The following is a 22,924-nucleotide window of genomic DNA, read 5'->3' on the forward strand; positions in this document are numbered from 1 at the left end:
ATATATATATATATATATATACACACACACAAGTCACACATTTCTCATTAGGTTTATTACTGAATATTGTGTGAGGTTGGTTAGTATTGTGGATGAGATCCTTGTTTGTTGTTGCTTTTTCCATTACACGTTCAGTCTGTGTACACAGCTAATGATAGGCCATTTACACTCCGGGATTTGGGAAATCCAAGAAAAAGTCTATTAAGTGCCATCCAGTTAGACATATCTCGACACTCCACAAAGCCTTGGTAAACTGAAGACCGAGAGGAAGCCAAGGAGAGAGCCCTCACACATGCTATAGAGTCTGTTAAGAGGCAGAAAATGGGGTTATAGGCAGTCTTGGTATCGTCTGCTGGATGACTCTCTCCAAAACACCACCATGGGAAGCATCACAGTCGTGAATTTATGGCATCCCAGGGTTGGCTCTCCATCAGATCAGATTCAGGAAGGCTGACTAATGACAATCAAAGCCCCAAAAGACTGAAGTGGGTAAATAAGACCGTCAAGTTATTTTAATTTATAATGGGGCTTTCCATTCCAATAACAGCATGCTTGTGTCCTCCATGAAAGCACTCCCTTGCCATCCGCCGACTACCAGGGAAGCAAATCAAAAGTTGCTTTTGACATACCAAATTGGAGGAAAAGAAGGTAGACAGTCTTGAGGAAAATCTCATCCAGGCCGGAGAGAGGTCTAAGAAACCATCCCTGCCTCACCACACAGAAATCCTCTTTTCAGACACAAAAAAAGTTGGTGTTCCCCCAAGCAGTGTGACCCTATCCTTCAGATGATACTAGACTACCAATTGCCAAATTCCTGCTCATCAAACTGCGCTTTCTTATACTACCGAATGAATGTCTCCAATATGTTTATAAAATAGTTCTCTAAACAAGACACACTAGGGACTTCCCTGGTGGCGCAGTGGTTAAGACTCCACGCTCCCAATGCAGGGGGCCCGGGTTCGATCCCTAGTCAGGGAACTAGATCCCACGTGCATGCCACAACTAAGAGTTCACATGCCACAACTAAGGAGCCAGCCACCCACAACAAAGAAACCCATGAGCCACAACTAAGGAGCCCTCAAGTCGCAACTAAGGAGCCTGCCTGCCGCAACTAAGACCCAGGGCAACCAAAATAAATAAATAAATAATTAAAAAAAAAAAAAACAAAGCTCCAAAGCTGCAAAAATCCTTAAAAAAAAAAAAAAGACATAATACAATAAATTAGGGTTCCACTTAATAAATTACAAGCACAGGCCTGTTCCAAATCATTGAGATTACACATGGGTCATTGTGATTGATGCTGAGCCTTGCCAAATTTCTCTGCTGCATGTTCATCTGTTAGTTTAACTCGCAGAGGTCAAACTTATTTTCCGTATTTCCAAGTTCGCTAGCGGCATGTCTCACTTTTATGCCCTGTACTGCCAATTCTGTCCTCTTTCCTCTTTTCAGGTTAATATCCATGCTTCAATTTGCATCCTTTGGCAACCGGTTACAAATCCACCTCAGTTTAGCATCACAATACAAAGTTCTCCATCTGACACTGACTGTGAGGATATGTATGAGCCAACCTGTCACACGGGCTCAGTGAGATTCCAGTATACTATGTCTACTATGTTTCTTTCACCTACCCATCTAGGAACTTGGTTTTCAAAAAAAGGAAACAGAGGGAATTCCCTGGTGGTCCAGTGGTTAGGACTCCGCACTTCCACTGCAGGGGACATGGGTTCAATTCCCAGTTGGGGAACTAAGATCCCGCATGCCTCACAGCGTGGCCAAAAGAAAAAAAGGAAATAGGCAGCATGCAATTGTCAAAAGAATGTGAAATTGGGAGCCAGACAGTCGTGGATTCATATTCCTGCTCTAGCACCTACTAGCTATGGGACTCTGGGCAAGACACTTAACCTCTGCTTAACCTCTCTGAATTTCAGTTTCCTCTCCTGTAAAATGAGTATAATAATATTCAGTGTGCTAGGCTGATGAAAAGTTTAGAGATACAATGCATATAAAATTCTAGCAAATGTTAGACATCCAATAAAAGTGGCTGCAATTAGCATTTTTACGTAATTATTAAACTCACGCTGGGCTTTAGTGATCCCCTGAAGATAAACAAAGAGGCTCCGCTCCACTGGTCCAAACCATCAGCAGTTCTTCACAACAAATGTAGCCCTGATTATGTGCGATCCAAATGAGAAATGCAACAGGCAGGGTGGCGACTTAGGAGAGGTTGAAGGCATGGAGCAGGCAACTGGAGCCAAGGAGGCAATGGTCAGGATCTGGGGAGTCTGCCAGCTCTGTACTTGAGTGTAGAGCAGACAATGGGTCAAATCTGAGGGGCAGGGACTTCCCTGGTGGTCCAGTGGTTAAGACTCTGTGCTTCCAATGCAAGGGGTGCAGGTTCAATCCCTGGTCAGGGAACTAAGATCTCACATGCTGTGTGACGTGACAAAAAAAAAAAAAAAAATTCAAGGGGCAAATCAGGAATGATGTAGGAGCACTAGTAGACTGCTGGACCTGGGGCAGAAGCCTTTTGTCCTTTGCCCATTTTTATTTTTTATTTTTTTTTAATTTTTATTGGAGTATAGTTGCTTTACAATGTTGTATTAGTCTCCACTGTACAGCAAAGTGAATCATTTATACGTATACATATATCCCCTCTTTTTTGGATTTCCTTCCCATTTAGGTCACCACAGAGCATTGAGTAGAGTTTCCTGTGCTATATAGTAGGTTCTCATTAGTTATCTATTTTATACATAGTATCAATAGTGTATATATGTCCAGCCCAGTCTCCCAATTCATCCCACCCCACTCCTTTGCCCTTTTTTAATACTTCCTGCTAATTGTGGGTATCTACAAACCCACAGGAACATAACAGCAGCCAGAGGCAGTAACTGATGGCACTGAGGTATCACAAAACTGTCACTCATTACAAATCTGGGAGATTCTGGATGGTGTAGTCTAGTAGCTAAATGCTTGGGCTCTGGCATTAACATCTTGGGTTCAAATCCCAGCTTTGCCACTTACTAGCTGTGTGACGTCAGGAACAGTACTTTAACTTCTGCATGCCTTAATTTGCCTAACTGTAAAATGAGAACAATAGAACCTACATCACAGGATTATTGTGAATATAAAATAACGCACATAAAGAACTGAGCATCATCCCTTGCATGTGGTAACATCTCAATGTATTATGTGCATTGTTATTATCAATTCTGCGTCTGCCAGTAACTAGTGCTGGGCACTTGAGCTTTTAGGGCTTTAGTGTCCGCGTCTACCCAACGGAGATAAGTATCTGCCTTTTCACGCCAAACTTCATAGAACAAAACTAATGTGAGGGTGCTTTGTAAAGTAAAAAGCAGTTAATAAGTATGAGACGTTATTAATAAAAGGAACTGACACAAAAGAGAAAAAAAAAAAGAAAGAAAGAAAGGAAGAAGCGAACACAGTGTACTACTTAAAGGCACAGGACTTTGGAGTCAGCCAGTCATGGATTCGAGCCTCAGCTCTGTCACTAACTTTAGAAAAAGCATTAAGTATCTCCAGGCTCAGTTGATCCATAAAATGGTATCCCTGTGAGAAGCTGGGGAGAGGGATCATTAAAGCGCTTAGCACTGCGTCTGGCACTCAGTCAAGATTCAGTAAACTCTCCATGTGCCGGTGAGCCAGGTCCATACTCTCGCAGGACAGTGAGGAGACTGGGGCTGACTCTTCTCACATTTGAAGGCAACATCTTTGACTCTGATTCCACAGTGCTTCTCAGAGGTCTGGGAAAGTGCTTGAGAAGCAACAGCAGCTCATAAACCAAGCCTGGGACCCTCCACTCTGAATGCCCCCTGGTCTCTGGCTCTCAGCAGACTGCTCCAGCTCTCACACATCTTAATCCCAAATCCTGTCAGAGCTAAGTTAGAGTTTCTCCAAGGAGAGCAGAGCCTGCCTGATGGCAGAGTCAGCTAGGTTCTCCTCCTCCTGCCCTTAAAGGTGTACAAGTGATTAGGAAAAGTAGTGGGAAAGGGGTCAAGATTTCTGTATGCAAGTCCCACCTTAGTCACTGAATTGCTGTGTGGCCTGAGAAAAGTCTCTTTCCCTCTCTGGGCTGTGTGTAAAAGGAAGGAGTTGAGACAGACGTCTACCTGTAATATTGGTGATGAAAATGATGAAGAATAAGATGATGATGACAAAGAACAATGATTCTCTCCTCTGCCCCACTCTCCATCCCTACTATCTTAGTTTAGCTCCTCCTTATCTTTCATTGAACTGTCACAGTGGCCTCAAAATAAGTCTCCCTGGTCCCGTTTTCTCTCACTTCAGCATTTCATGGTCACGCCTCCCACGCTGATCTTCCTGAAGTCAAACTGGGATATTGCTCCACTGCTTAAGACTTCAGTGGTGCCCAGCTGGCTACAGAATAAGATCCAAACACCTTGGTTTGGCAGTTGAGGATACCCACAGTTTCAAATCCATCCATTCTACAGCCTCATCCCAGCAGAGTGGTTAAGAGCACACGCTTTATATAATTAGACAAACCAGATTTGAATTCCAAGCCCATTATTTACTGTGTGAATTTGGACTAATTACTTAATCTCCCTGAGCCTTCTTCATCTATAAAATTAAGGTGAAACCACCTATAATCATAGGATTGTTTTAAACATAAAATGAGCGGAAGTTTGGGGCATGCTTAGCACAATGCCTGGTACTTAGTAGGTCCTCAATAAGAGGGACTTTTATTACTTATGCAGCTGACGGTTGAGCTAAACTGAACTGTTTGAATGCCCCTGCCTATACACCTTTGCTTGTGCTATTCCTTCTACATGAAATTCCTTTGACAACCTGCCCCCCGCCCCCCGCCGACTCCACAAATCCTAATCCTAAATACACCAAGGCCGAAGCCCTGGTCCTCATGTCCTGTCCTGCTCCACACCTGTATTCCTCACCTCTGTCCTTCCTCCTCACACATCACTGGCCTCCTTTCCAGCCAAAATTAGATATTATTCATATCTCAGAACAACACCAGATCTAGAGATGCTAACTTCAGGAGGATGAAACAACCTGATAGGGGCCATTTCAAATGCCACCTTCTCCCCAAAATCACTTCCAGATTCACCCAACCTGCCTGGAAGTAATCTCAACGACTTGAAAGCAATATCTAATAGCAACTTGTTAGAACCGCTTCTGACCCTTATCACTTTCAGTTTTGTATGTTAGATTTGTGTCCATACCTTGCCTTGCTTGCTAGATAATCTGAGCTCTGTGAGGGTAGAAGCCAAGACCTGAGCCTCTGCTCTCACCGTTCTCCCACTGGGCCTCATAAGTGTTTATAGAGTTGAATCAAGTTTAGAGAAGAAACATCCCTTTAACGGCTGGAAGGCTGAGACTTAGGAAGGTATAAGAATCTGATTCTTCATCCTCCTCTTGGGTGATGGCTCTTGGTTCTGACTGCTGTGGGCACACATCTTGCCCTCCACGTCCTCTTCCCACCAACACACCCACCAAGCTCTTAGCTCTTTCCTACTAAAGCACCTCATGCTTCCTATTTCACCACAATACTGAGTTTAGAGGAGTTTGTTGGGAGAGGTTAGAGTCTGAAATTAGACATAACCAGGGCGGGGACGGGGGGGGGGCGGTGCACACAGGAAGCCTTCCATACATGTTTGTTGAATGACAGAATGAACGAATGAATGAGTTAACACTCTACCTTGGTCTTGCAAGCAGGGAAGCTGCCCAGTTTCCAGAAATCAAGCCATCAGGGAATCTCAGAGGCAAGAGTAGAGAGTGGGTGCTAGAGCCTGCTGAGCCAGAGCTCTGCCAGTCCTGCCCCCTCGGACTTAGAAGATGGGCCACCTTGAGGGTCAAGGCCTGGAAGCCAGCTACCAGAGGTGGGACCTGAGGTTCTCAGCTGGAGGACTCCAGGGCTGCTCTTCCAGCCTCTGAACCTGAACGTGGACCCCCAGCAGGTCGAACACTGACCAGAGTGACTGTAGAGACAAGTAAGCAAAACGGCATTTAGCTTTCAGCCTGTTACAACAGTTACATTGGTCCCTTCCAAACGGCATTTCCCGCTGCTGTTTACCAACCGGGGAGGAGAAAATCGATGCAGCAGGTCGTCTGGGGAGCGGGTGCTGAGGGGAGAAGGGGGCACTGGGAGAAGGGGACAAGTTGCCTGAGGACACCAGACACAGTCTCCACAGCTCTTACCCTCACTTCTCATGAATCACTACAAAGCGAGACCCTATGGTTTTCATTTTGTTTTTCTCCTTTTAGGTGACGTATGTTTCTATTTTTTTTATAATCAACATGCATTACTTCTGTGATAAGAAAAATAAAGTATTTTTAAATATCAGTAGTAAAATGCAACTATAACAATGTCCTTCCCTACTTAAAATTCTTCGAAGACTCCACATTAGTCCCAGGATGGAGTCCGCATTCCCCAGGACAGCTTGCTCGGCGCTGCATGCTTCCCCCGCCTCCTGCCCTCACTCATCTACTTGCTCTTCTGTCCAAAGCACCGTGCTCTTGCTTTGTCTCTAGGCCTTCACAGGTGCAGTTCCAACTGCCCAAAATGCTTTTCCTTTTTGGCTCTGCCATATTTGGTCTCACCTTAAATATCACATCTTCCTGGCACCTTCCCTGACCGCCACCTCCAAGTCCAGATGGGGAGCCTGACTTCTGTATCTCCCGAGTGCCCTGTACCTAATCCCCAGCAGAGCCCAATCTCTGTGTGGTGTAAGCGCTACACCACTGTAGGCTCTGTGACAGCATAAACATGTCTTTCTTGTGCTCAGCGTGTTCTCCAGTGCCGAGAACAGTGCCTGGCACTTAGATGCTCCATTAAATGTCGCTGGAAAACATAAAACTAATAACGATCACCTATTAGATTTGGAAGGGTTCTTAGAGACCATCTAGCCTAACTCCTCTTTCTAACAGTGGGGCCCAGAGAAGTAAATCCAGATTTTAATCCCAGGTCTTTTCTGAATTGCTATGTGACCTTGGACAATGCCTCCTCTCTCTGATCCTCAGTCTCTCCAGCTATAAAATGGGGAAAGCTCTTCCTACTCCAACTTCTTCCGGCTCTGCCTCCCCCTTCTCCTCCTCCTCCTTCTCCTGGGTGTTGGGGAGCTCCAGGTACACGGACTGGGTGAGTAGGTAGGATGGTGCAAGAGAAACATAAGGTCAGGTTTATCCTCTCAAATTGTTGCCCATCAAGCTGAGGAGATAAGACACACACAGCGAGGTAGTGCTAAATTAAACGTTTCTGGCGATTCCGTTTTGCTAGGAGATCAGAAAAGGAAGAAATCAGGGAAGCCTGGGGGCATCAAGCCTCCTGCAGGAGATAAGGCTTAAACTGAGCAGGCAGTGGGGGTGAGAGAAGAGGCTCCCCAGCACAGAACTGGCCATCCACAGCCAGGGGACGTAATCAACAAGTGCTCACTAGAAGGTTGGGCTGATGTGGATTCAGATTCCAGCTCTGCTGCTTACTAGCTCAACCTTTCCAAACCTCAGTTTCCTTAACCTCACTATGAGAATCTGAATGTCTAGCTTGCAGGGGTTTTGTAAGGATTAAATGTACGTGACACTATCTAGAACAGTGCCTGGTGCCTAACAGGCCATTTTAAGAAATGCCACTTTCTTTTCTTCTTTCCAGCCACATAAACTGGCTTGACATGTTGCTGGCAAGAACATCAGAAGTACAGCTGGGGTTTGGGGACTGAAGGCTTTTTCTGTCCAACCATTCATAGTCTGTTTACTCTGACATGACTCCTAGTGCCTCATCTCTCCCTCCCTCCCTCCCTCCCTCCCTCCCTCCCTCTCTCTCTCTCTCTCTCTCTCTCCCACACACACACACACACACACACACACACACACACACAAACACATGCACTTCATGTAAAATCCACAGGACAAACAGAGGCTGTTTCTAATCCCTGATGGGATGGGGCCAGGTTGGGAGCTATTACAATCAACAGGAAAAACAAAGAATCAACCTCCAGTCTGGCCTGAAGTTGTCCGTCCACCGTGGGACTTGTAAGATAGGAAATTTTTTTTTAACATCTCTATTGGAGCATAATTGCTTTACAATGTTGTCTTAGTTTCTGCTGTATAACAAAGTGAATCAGCTATACATATACATATATCCCCATATCTCCTCCCTCTTGCATCTCCCTCCCACCCTCCCTATTCCACCCCTCTAGGTGGTCACAAAGCACCGACCTGATCTCCCTGTGCTATGCGGCTGCTTCCCACTAGCTATCTATTTTACATTTGGTGGTGTATACATGTCCATGCCACTCTTTCACTTTGTCCCAGCTTACCCTTCCCCCTCCCCGTGTCCTCAAGTCCATTCTCTACGTCTGCGTCTTTATTCCTGATTACGAGACCAAATGTCATTTTCTATGGGGCTGGAGGGAGAGGCTTCAACTAAGTTATAGAACAGTCCCATAAGACGTCTTGGAACATTTCAGGAAGCTACTAATATTCCTGTAGGCAAACAGAATGTGGGAGGAAGTGGCAGGGCGGGGAGCGTGGGGGGCAGAAGGGCTGTTTGCTTCAGTCCATTCTTGCTGATGACAGATCGAGGGTAATCAGGATTTAGGGGCAGCACCCCAAAAGAAAATATAGCATAACCTCCTTTATCCTGCACCTTCAGAGAAAAAGCAGCAGCAGGTGCTTCCGAGCAGAGATTATTCCCTGAAGGAGAACATTTAAGTTGGACTTCAACTGAGGTTATTAATCTTCTAGGGAACTATAAACCCTCTTGGGAATCCAACAGAGAGAGCTATACCCTTCTTCATAGGAAAACACAAATACACCCCAAATTCTACTTGCAATGGAATATTCACGGGCCCCAAGTTTACAATGTCTCTCTAACAAAATTTAAAACTTTTCTTAATGGAAATATTTCTTAACTTCATTACCCAGTTTCCCACCGTGGAGACCTACCACAAATTGCTTCTCAGGTTGTGAATGGGAACTAAATGGATTCTTTCAGTCCCTCTAAGACCCAATGAACAAATCCTCAGCTAGGAGTCAAGGCACCTGGGCTTCAAAATCAACTCTGTCCCTCTAAGACCCAATGAACAAATCCTCAGCTAGGAGTCAAGGCACCTGGGCTTCAAAATCAACTCTGCTCTGCCTTTTCAGAGAGACACAGCCGGTCTCAACTCTCTCTAGATTTCAGTTTCCTCATCTGGAAAAAAAAAAAAAGGTGGGGAAGGGGGTAGTTTTGACTAGGACAGCAATTTCTAACCCATATTCTGTAGAAGATGAGCATCATGCACAAAATAAAAGAGTTCTATGGCCAAAATAAATCAAGGAAATGTTGCATAGTCTATTCCCCTCTTGGAGATGCACACAACTCCTTAGCATATTAAGGTCTCTGAGAAGTCCTGCCATAAAGAAATCTGATACATTTGGTTTAATCAAACATTTCCCTACTTGGTTTGATAGTGACTTTTTTTGTCCCATCAGAGAGCATTTAACTTAGCGCTGGGTTCCAGTAAGATGTGGCATCTATTAGTCCTCCCCAAACAAACAAATCAACACGTTATAGAAGGTAACAGAAGGCCGGTATTAAAACAGAGTGGTGTGAACCCTAAGACCAGCAGAACACTATAAAATCCTTCCACCCAACTTTCCTTCACTGTTTGGGAATTGGGCAAAATAGTGTGAATGCTCAGGCATCAGCTTTTAGACTTTTCTTTTGTTCCTTCAATCTGTCTAGAATAGTGACTCTCAAACCTTAGTGCACATAAGAATTACTGCACTGATGGGGTTGATAATAAAAGGGGGACTTCAGCTTTATCTGTGATGTATTATTTCTCTTATCTAATAAAAACTGAAGCAAACACAACAAAATGTTAACAGGATGATAAACAGGTGTTTATTACATCAGTATGAACTTCATTTTTAAAATTTTTCAGAAGAAAGAATAACATTTAAATAATCTCAGTTCAAAGTTGAATATACTTAATAGGGCATCTAGAGAATTTTCAGGGATAATTATGACTGCCCTGATTTTGCCTGATGCACAGACTTTACGTCTCATCCCCATGTAAGGTGCAACCACACTCTGATAGCATCCCCCAGAAGGGGCTTTGGGAAGCGCTGACCGAAAGCACCTGGGCCCTCCAAGATGTGACATCCCAGGGCCTAACTCTGAGTCCACCTCCTTATCTCCTGGCTGTAGGACTATAGGGTTAACATCTTCCTACGGCAGCAGTGGAACGACCCCCGGCTGGCCTACAATGAATACCCGGATGACTCTCTGGACCTGGACCCATCCATGTTGGACTCCATCTGGAAACCTGACCTGTTCTTTGCCAATGAGAAGGGGGCCCACTTCCACGAGATCACCACGGACAACAAACTGCTGAGGATCTCCCGGAATGGGAATGTCCTCTACAGCATCAGGTGAGTTCTGTACAGGCTCGTCCCCTCCATCCTCAGGACACACCTTGTGGGAGCAGACACTCAGAGGAGGGCCAAACAGAGGTGAACAGGCCCTGACAACCGAGCATCTTTACAGAATAGGCAGAGCCAGCTCTGCAGCTTACACTCAGCAAGTAAGAATAAAATACCACGGGAACTCCTAGAAGCGAGTAGTTCATTATAACCGGTGGGGGGGGACCAAGGAAGCATCCTAGAGAGGGAAAGTTAAAGTTAGGCCCCCAAGCTTACCCAGAATTTCAATAAAAGAAGATGGGAAAAGAATATTCAAAGACAATGCTGACCCCAGGAACGTTCGGTTACTCAAGATGAATAAATTCCAGAGAGCTGCTCTACAGTTAACAATACTCTACTGTACATTTAAACACTTATTAAGAGGGTGGATCTCATGTTAAACGTTTTTATCATAATTTTTAAAAATAGCCGAGCAAAGGCGCAAAGTGTGAAAAATCACAGCAACTTCAACATAAATGGCCTGCCAGGTGGACGGTGCTGCTCACAAGTATAAGCCAGGGCTGCTCCTTCCCTTCTATAAAGCCTTTCTATCCTCTACTCCTTGCACTGAGTCTTCTGGGACTCCCTTCCCCAGTTGGGGGATATCCTGCATACACTGGTTATGGGCAAACTTTCAGAGCTTCCTGCCACACTCTGCACCCCTCCCAACCCACCTAATTCTCAGTCTCCTCCCCCAAGGCATGGAGAGAAGGACCAATGTCCATGTTCTATCCTTACTATGTACCATTCACTGGGAATTTACCTACTAGGCTCAGACTTTATACGTATTATTTATACTCCTCCTAACAACCCTATGAAGTAGGCTTTAATATGCCCACTTTGCAGATTAGACAAGTGAGGATCTGAAAGTTTAAGCAACTTGCCAGAGTTCCCACAGCTACATAGTAGCAGAACCTAGATTCTAATCTGTTAGTGTGCACCTAATGCCCACTCAGAGCCTAGAAGAACAGTGCAGAGCATTCACTAGGCACTCAAATATTTGATGAATGAATGAATATGTTTTTATTTCAAAGAGCTTAAAGGGACACTGGTCCTACTACTACTGTGTAGCACAGGGAGCTCTGCTCAATGTTATGTGGGAGCCTGGATGGAAGGGGAGTTTGGGGGAGAATGGATACATGTATATGTATGGCTGAGTCGCTCTGCTGGGCACCTGAAACTATCACAACATTGTTCATCGACTATACGCCAATATAAAATAAAGTTAAAAAAAAAAGGGGGGGACACTGGTCCTAAATGACTCTCCTGCCCCTCCAGTCCCTCAGGGGAATATATCTTTTTATTTCCATTAGGAGATGAGCTTTACGTGTCCAAGCCCATTGGAGAGGCCGCACAGATCCTAACCCCCAAAGGTGACTGGATTCAGAGTCTCCCCTGAGAGCAGGCTGGGTGGGAGAGGGGACTCAGGGACCTCAGCAGGTAAAGGAGGCACCATGGAAGGGCAGACTGGGAGGAATCCGAGGCCAACATGGCCTTGCTCACCCATTGCCCGCCCCACCCAGCGCGCATCCAGACTGGAAGGGTGACGGGCTCAGGATGGCCACCGAGGCCCTGGCTGGCTTGGATTCTGCTGCAGCCAGGCTCAGTTTCATATCTCCAGGAAGCTAAGCCCCAGTGCAGCATGACAGAAGGACAAATCAGCAGAAAGTGATGTTCCAAGGTCATTCAACTTCAGGAAATTCACCCAGTGTGACGGCTGCCCCACTTTGGAGCTTTTATCTCCAGAAATTCAACTACGTGCACTTTCCCTTCCCTTCCCCCTCCTTCTCCCGCTCCCTCTTTCCCCTCTTCTTCCCCTCCCTCTCCCTGCCCTTTCCCTCCCTGCTTCTGCCTTGTGCTTAAACGGCCCCCATCCACAGCCGTGGGTGAGAGCTGGAGGGGGAAGCTCACGCCAGGCCGTGGGCCTCACCACGTGGGGCCGAGGTGCCAGCAGCTAAGCCCCACAAGACCACCAGTTAGGGGTCTTCGGGTATTGAGGTTGGCTTTTCAGGATAGCAGGGCTAGAAAGCCCGCCAGCAAACACACGAGCTCAAAATCCAAAGGCCAGGAGACGTGGTTTTGAACCCTGGCTGAGCCATCAGCTGGCTGTGTGACCTGACATGCCTCCCCGCCTAACCTTCTCTGCATCCCAGTTTTCTCACCTGTCCAGTGCAGGAGTTGGCCTGATGATCTAAGTCTCTTTGGCCTCCACGAGCCTTTCTTCTCTGTTCCCTGCAGCAGGGGCTCAGATGCTGGCAAAACCTTTCAAGCTGAAGCCTTGCATCGCAGCTGAGCTGCAGACCTTGGATTCTGTTAAGGGGACTCCCTCTGGTTCTGAGGCTGCAGTCTCGGCCAGGGCTGAACAACCCAAAATAAACAGCTAGCCCAGACGCCTGGAGCAACCACCACTCCCCAACTGACCCCAGCAGGAGCCCGTAGATGCGAGTCAGCTGTGTTGGACACCCAGCATGGAGGGAGCCTCTTGGAAATCACTTTTGATGAGCCCAGTGTGTGAAGGGAGAAGCCAAGAACCACCTGCGCACCTGCTACGTTCAGGTGCACCTGGGGATACCTGAGGCCTGGTGGTGCTCAATTTAAAATTCAGGCTCTGCCCTACCTGAGGGCTCTACAGAAGAGAAGGGATGGAGGTAGCCCATGGCCTACAGGCCTTCAGGCAACTTGCTAAAGGCAAGTTTCTAGAAGCCAGACAGACGCCAAAGAAGCCCAGAAGTTCCACTGACTCTGTGTGACTTTAGGCAACCTACTTTATCTCTCTGATGTGGAAATATACATATATTATTTCAATAAACACTGGTTCCCTAGCCTCCTTGGCCTTTCCTAGATAACTGATTTTCCAGTAGTAACTGGAACGGAGGCACAGCTTCTCTGGTTTGTGGATCCAGCATCATACGACTCCTTTCTCTTCCCAGAATCACCCTGACACTGGCCTGCCCCATGGACTTGAAGAATTTCCCCATGGACGTCCAGACGTGCATTATGCAACTGGAAAGCTGTGAGTCCCTTGCATGAGGCCTCTAAAAGAACCAGACTCTCCTATCCCCATGGGACCAGCAGAAATTCCCACACAGATGCTCCTAACCACTGAACCCCAGGAGATTACTGTAATAGCCCAAAATACCAGATGAGGAGCTTTGCTCTTAGAAAACGCATTAGAAATATAACGTCCCTAACATTGTCTGACTGAAGTTCAGCTCTGGAGCCAGCAGCATTCTCCAAAGAGGCACTGTTCCATGTCCCCCGGGAACATGCTCGCCAGGAATGGAGGAGCAATAGCTTGAATAAGTCATGGTCCTTGAACTCACAGGGATGCTCACTCCAGCAGGGGAGAGAGAGGTCTTCCGCACAAATAACTCTAAGGCAGGCAGCAAGTGGTAAGTGTGTGGTTAGACGTACAAAATGCTGTGGCCTCAAGGCAGAAAAGTGCACTGCCTTCTGACTGGGAAGGAGACAGGGTATGGGGAAGGCTTTATGGAGGAGATCACAGGTGAACCAAGATTTTAACAGATGGGGTAGCTCACTTCTTTGATTGCAAACACAGAAACCAATCTGACTCATGTAAAGAATAGAACTAAGTGGAAGGACATAGGGGTTCCACGTGGACTTGAAGGAAAAGTTAAAGTACAAGAACCAGGCCAGAGCATTTAGGCAACAGGAACTAACAGACCACCCCCTTGGAGCACCACGTCTGAGGAGAGTCTGCACCAGCCAACTCCGAACCCTTTGTCACTTTACTCAACAGTCAAAGTCCTGGGGCAGAGAGTCTGATTGGCCTAGTTGAGTCACCATCTCACACCTTGGCCCCCAACTGATAGCCCCGCCAGGACAGCATACCATACAGTCATTCCCCAGAGGGAAATCTGCTGGGGGCACAAGAGGGGGCTTGCAAGGATGGTGCACAGGCAAAAATAGCGGAGGGCAGCTGAATCTGACCATGGGACTGAGGGGTGAGGGCAAGAGGACGAGCTAAGGTGGGAGGCTTGGAGGGGGTCGGTAAGAGAGGTGGAAGAGCTGTGGGGTAGATGTCAACAGCGAAACCAGCTTTAACCTCTCGTGTGGGGAGAAAAAAACAGCAGCAGCAACATAGTCTCATGAGTTCCACTGAGTGTCTGATGCCTCTCTGCTTCTAACGTGCTTCATGCTAGACGCCCTTCCTGAAGCACCCCTGACATGCTTCAGATAAGCGCTTCCGGGCGGTGACTGCTCCTTCTTCTGATCCCATCCCAGTTGGATACACCATGAATGACCTCATCTTTGAGTGGCAGGAGCAGGGGGCTGTGCAGGTGGCAGATGGACTGACTCTGCCCCAGTTTATCCTGAAGGAGGAGAAGGACTTGAGATACTGCACCAAGCATTACAACACAGGTACGTGCGAGGGCCCACCTCAACCCAGCCAGGGCCAGAGGTCATTGCAAACATTCATTCAGTCACTGATCCAACGGATCTTCCGAGGTACCCGTGGTGGATCTATCTCCGTATTTATTACCTAGTGGTTAAGAGAATGTCCCTTGAAACCAAACAGTGGCTCCCACGCTTTCTTCCTGTGAGTTCTGGGACAAGTAACTTGAGCTTGGGCCACATCTCATTACAAGGGGAGCTGGGAGATACAGTCTCTTTTCCAGGTAGCAGTATGTCCAGCTCAGGACGGACCCTGTCCCTAAGGCAGAAGGGAGAGCTGACAGTGGGAGGACATCTAGCAGTGTCTATCACAGAGGGACTGGCATTTCTATTTTTTTTTTAAAGATTTTTTTTTTTTGATGTGGACCATTTTAAAGTCTTTACTGAATTTGTTACAATATTGCTTCTGTTTTATGCTCTGGTTTTGTTTTTTTGTTTTTTGTTTTTTTTGGCCGCGGGGCATGTGGGATTTTAGCTCCCCGAGCAGGGATCGAACCTGCACTCCCTGCATTGGAAGGGGAAGGCTTAACCACTGGACCGCTGGGGAAGTCCCAGGACTGGCATTTCTGAGAGGGCAAAAGCACAGAGAATGTTCACATTAGACCTCAGTGGGGAGCTGGGAGCTGGCACTGAGGATTAGTAAACAGTGAAGTTGGAAAGGGTCCCCTGGACTGAGCTATGAGGAGGGAACCCCACTTTTTAGCTCAGCTCTCTATCTCCCATGCCTAGCCCGGCATTTATTGGAAGGTTGAACACAGGGATGAAGTGGGGCTGGATCAAGACTGGCTTTGCCTGCCCTGTTTCAGGCTGGGAAGGAGCTCATGGAACATTGTGGACAAACGGCAGTCAGTTAGTGTGCCACGCTGGGGAGCTGGGCCGGGGGCTGCTGTCTGAACACAGCCGAGTGGAGTGGAGGCACATGACAGGCTGGGACAGGGGCCCAGGAGAAGAGGAGGTGAAGGCGAGGGGTTCAGAGAAACCACTGTGGGTTCTGATGCAAGTAGAAAGCCCAGAAAAAAAAGCAGGCAGCCTGGGTGCTGGTCTGTTTAGGACAGCTGTCTCTTTCCAGTGACCTCGGAGATATCTTAGAACCTTCAAAAATACTCTCTTCATCCCTGGGCAAGCTGAGACTCAGAGACAGTATCCAAGGGGGACTGGTTCCAGGACCCGCCAAATTACCAAAATCCAGGGATGCTCAAGACCATAGTTGGCCCTACTCACTGAAGGATGCAGGGCCCACAGATACAGAGGGCCAACTGTACTCTCATTAGCAGTGAGTCCCCATGAATCAAATAATCGCAACAGACTCTCACATACCACGGCCCTTTACTGTTTACACAGCGTTTTCTCATTCATCATCTCAGTTGCCCTTCACTATACACATTTAAGTGAGAGCTGAGTTCTGGGCTAGCTCTGTGGATTCAAGGAGAGAAGACTGGCAAGGCCCTGTCCACATGGAAGGTGCTGTCCAGGGAGCTGTAGAAAATCCCCTGGTAACTGTGCATCAGTGGACTGGAGCTAAGATGCCACCATGGGATGGCCCAGCCCAGTTCCAGGGATTCACAGACTGGGAGAAGACGAGCTGTCCACAGTCTGGTGCAGAGGACAGAGAGAGAGAGAGTGAGATCAACTTGCCTACTAACTCAGTGTACTATGCCTTAAAGGCTCTGATGATCACGTGAAGAGAGCTGAAGGGACACAGGAAAACCAGAGCACTCCGCCTAGGGGAGACTTCACAGTTAAACTGCCATAAAGGAGAGGGAGGATTTCTTTGGCTGGTTGTGGGGCGGAAGAAGGGCCTTCCGGGCAGAGGGATTATCAGGCTCAAAAACTCAGAAGTGTGAAGATACAGAGGATGATCAAGGCAAGGGATGGAGTGTAGGGGGTCATGAGTAGAGTAAAGAAACAAGGGAAATGGGGTGGAAACAGGCTAGAGCTCGACCGTGAAGGGCAGACTGAAGAGTTTGAACTTTTCCCTGTAGGTAATGGGGACTTTCTTGTATGGGGAGAGGTGGAAGGAGAGAAAGGTTCTACAAGAGGAAGTAACAGAAATGAGTCACTTCTGGGGAACATAACTGGCAGAAGGATAGAGAATGATCCACTTGGGCCCACTCTTAGCAACAAAATAGTGTTGACGGGGATGACGGCAAATGACATGCTGAGCATTAACGGTTTGTGAGGGCTGTGCTAAGTTCTTTATAGGCATCATCTCATTTTACCATCACAGTAACCATGAGTGACCATATGAGGTTGGTATTGTTATTATCATTACTATTATCATCATTATCATTATCCCCAATTTACCAAAGATGAGGAAACTGAGACACAGAAAGATTCAAACCCTCACCTAAGGACACAGCTAGTGTGAGGCTGAACCAGGACTCCGGTCGAGGTTGCTCTGACCTCAAAGCCTTGCTCCTATCCAAGGCTACCTGGCCTTCCCACTATCATTTCTTGCAGGCAAATTCACCTGCATCGAGGCCCGGTTCCACCTGGAGCGACAGATGGGCTACTACCTGATCCAGATGTACATTCCCAGCCTGCTCATTGTCATCCTCTCGTGGATTTCCTTCTGGATCAACATGGATGCTGCCCCAGCCCGCGTGGGCCTGGGCATCACCACCGTGCTCACCATGACCACCCAGAGCTCAGGCTCCCGAGCATCCCTGCCCAAGGTAAGTCCTACCGCCCAAGAGCACGGAACACCAGGACAGATAAGGAGGACACACCTCTCCCTTCCCTGCCTGAGATAAGGCGAGCACAAGTAATTAGTCACTATTTCTTTTTTTTTTTTTTTTAACATCTTTATTGGAGTATAATTGCTTTACAATGCTGTGCTAGTTTCTGCTGTACAACAAAGTGAATCAGCTATATGTATACGGATATCCCCATATCTCCTCCCTCTTGAGCCTCCCTCCCACCCTCCCTATCCCACCCCTCTAGGTGGACACAAAGCACGGAGCTGATCTCCCTGTGCTATGCAGCTGCTTCCCACTAGCTATCTATTTTACATTGGGTAGTGCATATATGTCCATGCCACTCTCTCACTTCGTCCCAGCTTACCCTTCCCCCTCCCCATGTCCTCAAGTCCATTCTCTATGTCTGTGTCTTTATTCCTGTCCTGCCCCTAGGTCCTTCAGAACCATGTTTTTTTTTTTTAGATACCATATATATGTGTTAGCATACGGTATTTGTTTTTCTCTTCCTGACTTACTTCACTCTGTATGACAGTCTCTAGGTCCATCCACCTGATTACAAATAACTCAATTTCATTTCTTTTTATGGCTGAGTAATATTCCATTGTATATATGTGCCACATCTTCCTTATCCATTCATCTGTCGATGGACACATAGGTTGCGTCCATGTCCTGGCTATTGTAAATAGAGCTGCAATGAACATTGTGGTACATGACTCTTTGAATTATGGTTTTCTAAGGGTATATGTCCAGAGGTGGGATTGCTGGATCGTATGGTTGTTCTATTTTTAGTTTTTTGAGGAACCTCCATACTGTTCTTCATAGTGGCTGTATCAATTTACACTCACACCAACAGTGCAAGAGGGTTCCCTTTTCTCCACACCCTCTCCAGTGTTTATTGTTTGTAGATTTTTTGATAATGGCCATTCTGACTGGTGTGAGGTGATACCTCATTGTAGTTTTGATTTGCATTTCTCTAATGATTAGTGATGTTGAGCATCCTTTCATGTGTTTGTTGGCAATCTGTATATCTTCTTTGGAGAAATGTCTATTTAGGTCTTCTGCCCATTTTTGGATAGGGTTGTTTGCTTTTTGATATTGAGCTACATGAGCTGCTTGTATATTTTGGAGATTAATCCTTTGTCAGTTGCTTCGTTTGCAAATATCTTCTCCCATTCTGAGGGTTGTCTTTTCATCTTGTTTCTAGTTTCCTTTGCTGTGCAAAAGCTTTTAAGTTTCATTAGGTCCCATTTGTTTATTTTTGTTTTTATTTCCATTTCTCTAGGAGGTGGGTCAAAAAGGGTCTTGCTTGTGATTTATGTCATGGAGTGTTCTACCTATGTTTTCCTCTAAGAGTTTTATAGTGTCTGGCCTTACATTTAGGTCTTTAATCCATTTTGAATTTATTTTTGTGTATGATGTTAGGGAGTGTTTTAATTTCATTCTTTTACATGTAGCTGGTCCAGTTTTCCCAGCACCACTTATTGAAGAGGCTGTCTTTTCTCCACTGTATATTCCTTTTTTTTTTTTTTAAAGAATTCCCACATTTGAAGTTTTTTTTAAGGCTTTTAAAATTAATTAATTAATTTATTTATTTATGGCTGTGTTGGGTCTTCGTTTCTGTGCGAAGGCTTTCTCTAGTTGCGGCAAGCAGGGGCCACTCTTCATCGCGGTGCGCGGGCCTCTCACTATCGTGGCCTCTCTTGTTGTGGAGCACAGGCTCCAGATGCGCAGGCTCAGTAGTTGTGGCTCACGGGCCTAGTTGCTCCATGGCATGTGGGATCTTCCCAGACCAGGGCTCGAACCCGTGTCCCCTGCATTGGCAGGCAGATTCTCAACCACTGCGCCACCAGGGAAGCCCTCCACTGTATATTCTTGCCTCCTTTATCAAAGATAAGGTGACCATATGTGCGTGGATTTATCTCTGGGCTTTCTACTCTGTTCCACTGATCTATATTTCTGTTTTTGTGCCAGTACCATACTGTCTTGATTACTGTAGTTTTGTAGTATAGTCTGAAGTCTGGGAGCCTGATTCCTCCAGCTCCGTTTTTCTTTCTCAAAATTGCTTTGGCTGTTCGGGGTCTTTTGTGTTTCCATACAAATTGTGAAATTTTTTGTTCTAGTTCTGTGAAAAATGCCATTGGTAGTTTGATAGGGATTGCACTGAATCTGTAGATTGCTTTGGGTAGTATAGTCATTTTCACAATGTCGATTCTTCCAATCCAAGAACATGGTATATCTCTCCATTTGTTTGTATCATCTTTAATTTCTTTGATCAGTGTCTTATAGTTTTTTGCATACAGGTCTTTTGTCTCCTTAGGTAGGTTTATTCCTAGGTATTTTATTCTTTTTGTTACAATGGGAAATGGGAGTGTTTCCTTAATTTTTCTTTCAGATTTTTCATCATTAGTGTATAGGAATTCAATTCAAGAGATTTCTGTCATATGAACGCTTGATGCCTCATTCTGCTTTACTCTCCTTTAATGCTAGGTGCTGTGTTCCACTACATTCACTACAGTCGCTGGAGCCACATTCCCCATTACTCAGTCATCACCAGACACAACAGTCTGCTCTACTGTTAATACCAGATGCCATACTCTGCTCCCTTCAGCCTCATGTTAAGTGCAACATTCTGCACCATTTCCAATGCAGTACTGCACTTAACATTGTTTTGATACAGAAAAAGTTGAAAGAATATACAATGAACACCCTAAAAGCCTTCACCTCGATGCCAATTGCTATCATTTTGCCACATTTACTTTATCTCTATTTATAGGTAGGTAGGTAGGTAGGTAAGTAGATAGATGCAACTTTTGCTGCATCATTTGAAGGTTACAGACATGACAATTCACCTCTAAATAAGGAATAAGGATCAAAATGATATTATCACATCTAAAAACTTAACATTAATCGAATAAGTATTAATGAATTAGAAATAATTCCATCATTTCATCTAATATAGAACCTTTAAATTTTCCCAATTTTCCAAAAACTGTCATCAATGGACATGGATCCAATAAACATTCATACTGCATACAGTTGCTCTTTTAATCTAGAACAGTCTCCCCACTGTTTTTTGTTTTTCATGACATGACTCTTCCATTAACTCTTATTTGTTTTTTGGCTGCATTGGGTCTTTGTTGCTGCGCATGGGCTTCCTCTAGTTGTGGTGAGAGGGGTCTACTCTTCCTTGTGGTGCACCGGCTTCCCATTGCAGTGGCTTCTCTTTGTTGCGGAGCATGGGCTCTAGGTGTGTGGGCTTCAGTAGTTGTGGCACACGGGCTCAGTACTTGTGGCTTGTGGGCTCTAGCGCACAGGCTCAGTAGTTGTGGTGCATGGGTTTAGTTGCCCCACGGCATGTGGGATCTTCCCGGACCAGGGATCAAGCCTGTGTCCCCTGCATTGGCAGGCGGATTCTTAACCACTGCGCCACCAGGAAAGTCCCTCTACCATTAACTTTTAATCTGAGACATGACATTCTACTCCACTTGCCATCTACACTAGACACCACTCTCTCCTCTATTCATCCTCACAAGAAAACTCAACAATCTGCCCTTTGCACTATTAACGCTAGACTTTGCATTCTGCTACATTTACTGTAAAAGCTTGAAACCAAATTCTGTTTACTGTTACCAATTGACAACACTTTCTGCTCTGTTCATTTGCAACAGCAGGAGTAATATTCTGCTTCCTGTTCCTTATGTTCGGCTCAACATGCTGCTCCACTCTCTATTAATAGTTGATGCCACGTTCCCCCTCACTAGACTCAACATTCTACTCCACTCATTGTTAACACTAGACTTGATACTGGGCTTCGTTTGCTATTACACTCAACATGACATTCTTCCCCCTTCGTTTTTTTTAAAGCACAAAATTCAGTGGCATTTAATATATTCACAAAGTTGTACACCCTCAGTGCTAATTCCAGAACATTTTTATCACCCCACAAAGAAACTCCCATATTCATCAACAGCCACTCCTTGTTCCCCACTCCCACCAGCCCCTGGCAACCACTAATCCACTTTCTACCTCTATGAATTTGCCTATCCTAGACATTTCAGCTAAGGGGAATCACACAATATGTGCACTTTTATGACTGGCTTCTTTCATTTAGCATAATATTTTCAAGGTTCATTTATGTTGTAGAACGTATCACTACTTCATTTCTTTTTATGGCTGAAAAATATTCTATTGTATGGATATTTCACATTTTGTTTATCTATTCATCAGTTGATGGATATTTGGGTTATGCCACTTTTTGCCTATTTTAAATAATGCTGCTATGAACATCTGTGTGCAAGTCTTTGTGTGGACATATGTTTTCAACCCTTATAAGTATATACCTAAGAGTGGAATTGTTGGGTCATATGTAATTATATGCTAAAGTTTTTGAGGAACTGCCAAACTATTTTCCAGAGTGGCTACACCATTTTATAATCCTGCCAAAGTTCCAATTTCTCCACATTCTCGTTAACGCTTGTTATTCTATCTCTTTGATTATAAATATCTTAATAGAAGTGAAGTGGTATCTCACCGTAGTTTTGATTTGCATTTTCTGAATAACTGATAATGTTGAGCATCTTTTCATGTGCTTATATGACCATTTCTGTATCTTCTTTGGAGAATCTATTCAAATCTCTTGCCCCACTTTTTAATTGGGGTATTTCCCTTTTAATTGTTGCGTTGTAATAGCTCTTTGTGTATTGTGGATTTAAAACCCTTATGAGATATGTGATTTGCATATATTTTCTCACATTCTATGGGTTGTCTTTTTACTTAATTGATAATGTTCTTTATGCACGAAAGTTTATAATTTTGATGAAGTTTAATTTATATTTTCTGTTGTTGCTTGTGCTTTTGGCATCGTACTTAAGAAACTAATACCTAATCCAAAATCATGAAGATTTACACATACATTTTTTTCTAAGAGTTTTATAGTTTAGCTCTAAATATAGGGTTTCGATCCATTTTTGTTTATTTTTGTATATGGTATATGGAGGGATATTATCCTTTTGCATGTGGATATACAGTTATCCCAGCACCATTTGTTGAAAAGACTATTCTTTCCCTCCACTGAATTTATATTCTTCTCAAAAATCAATTGGCCATAGATGTATGGATTTATTTCCGGACTCTCAATTCTATTCCATTGATAAGTATATTTATCTTTATGTCAGTATCACTCTCTTGATTACCATAGCTTTACAGTGAGTTTTGAAGTTGGGGAGTGTGAGTCCTCCAACTTTACTCTTTTTAAAGATTGTTTTGGCTATTCTGGGTCACTTGCATTTACATATGAACACGAATATAAATTTTAAGATCAACTTGTCAATTTCTGCAACAACAGTAAAAAGGAATTTTAGTTAAAAATGCATTGAGTC

The 22,924-nt window shown here is 45.1% G+C and overlaps 1 protein-coding gene across 1 annotated transcript in view; it reads left to right on the forward strand.

Moving 5' to 3' along the window:
- Window positions 1–22,924, forward strand: part of GLRA1 (glycine receptor alpha 1) — a 92,008-nt gene that overhangs the window by 48,801 nt on the left and 20,283 nt on the right. The window contains exons 4-7 of the mRNA XM_082455703.1: window positions 10,178–10,401; window positions 13,362–13,444; window positions 14,677–14,814; window positions 17,308–17,522. Of these exons, the coding sequence (XP_082311829.1) occupies window positions 10,178–10,401; window positions 13,362–13,444; window positions 14,677–14,814; window positions 17,308–17,522 (660 nt within the window). The remainder of the gene's footprint in view (window positions 1–10,177; window positions 10,402–13,361; window positions 13,445–14,676; window positions 14,815–17,307; window positions 17,523–22,924) is intronic.

Source organism: Balaenoptera physalus (genome assembly GCF_965194825.1).
Source record: "Balaenoptera physalus genome assembly, chromosome: 3".
In the NCBI taxonomy this organism is placed as follows: Eukaryota; Metazoa; Chordata; class Mammalia; order Artiodactyla; family Balaenopteridae; genus Balaenoptera; species Balaenoptera physalus.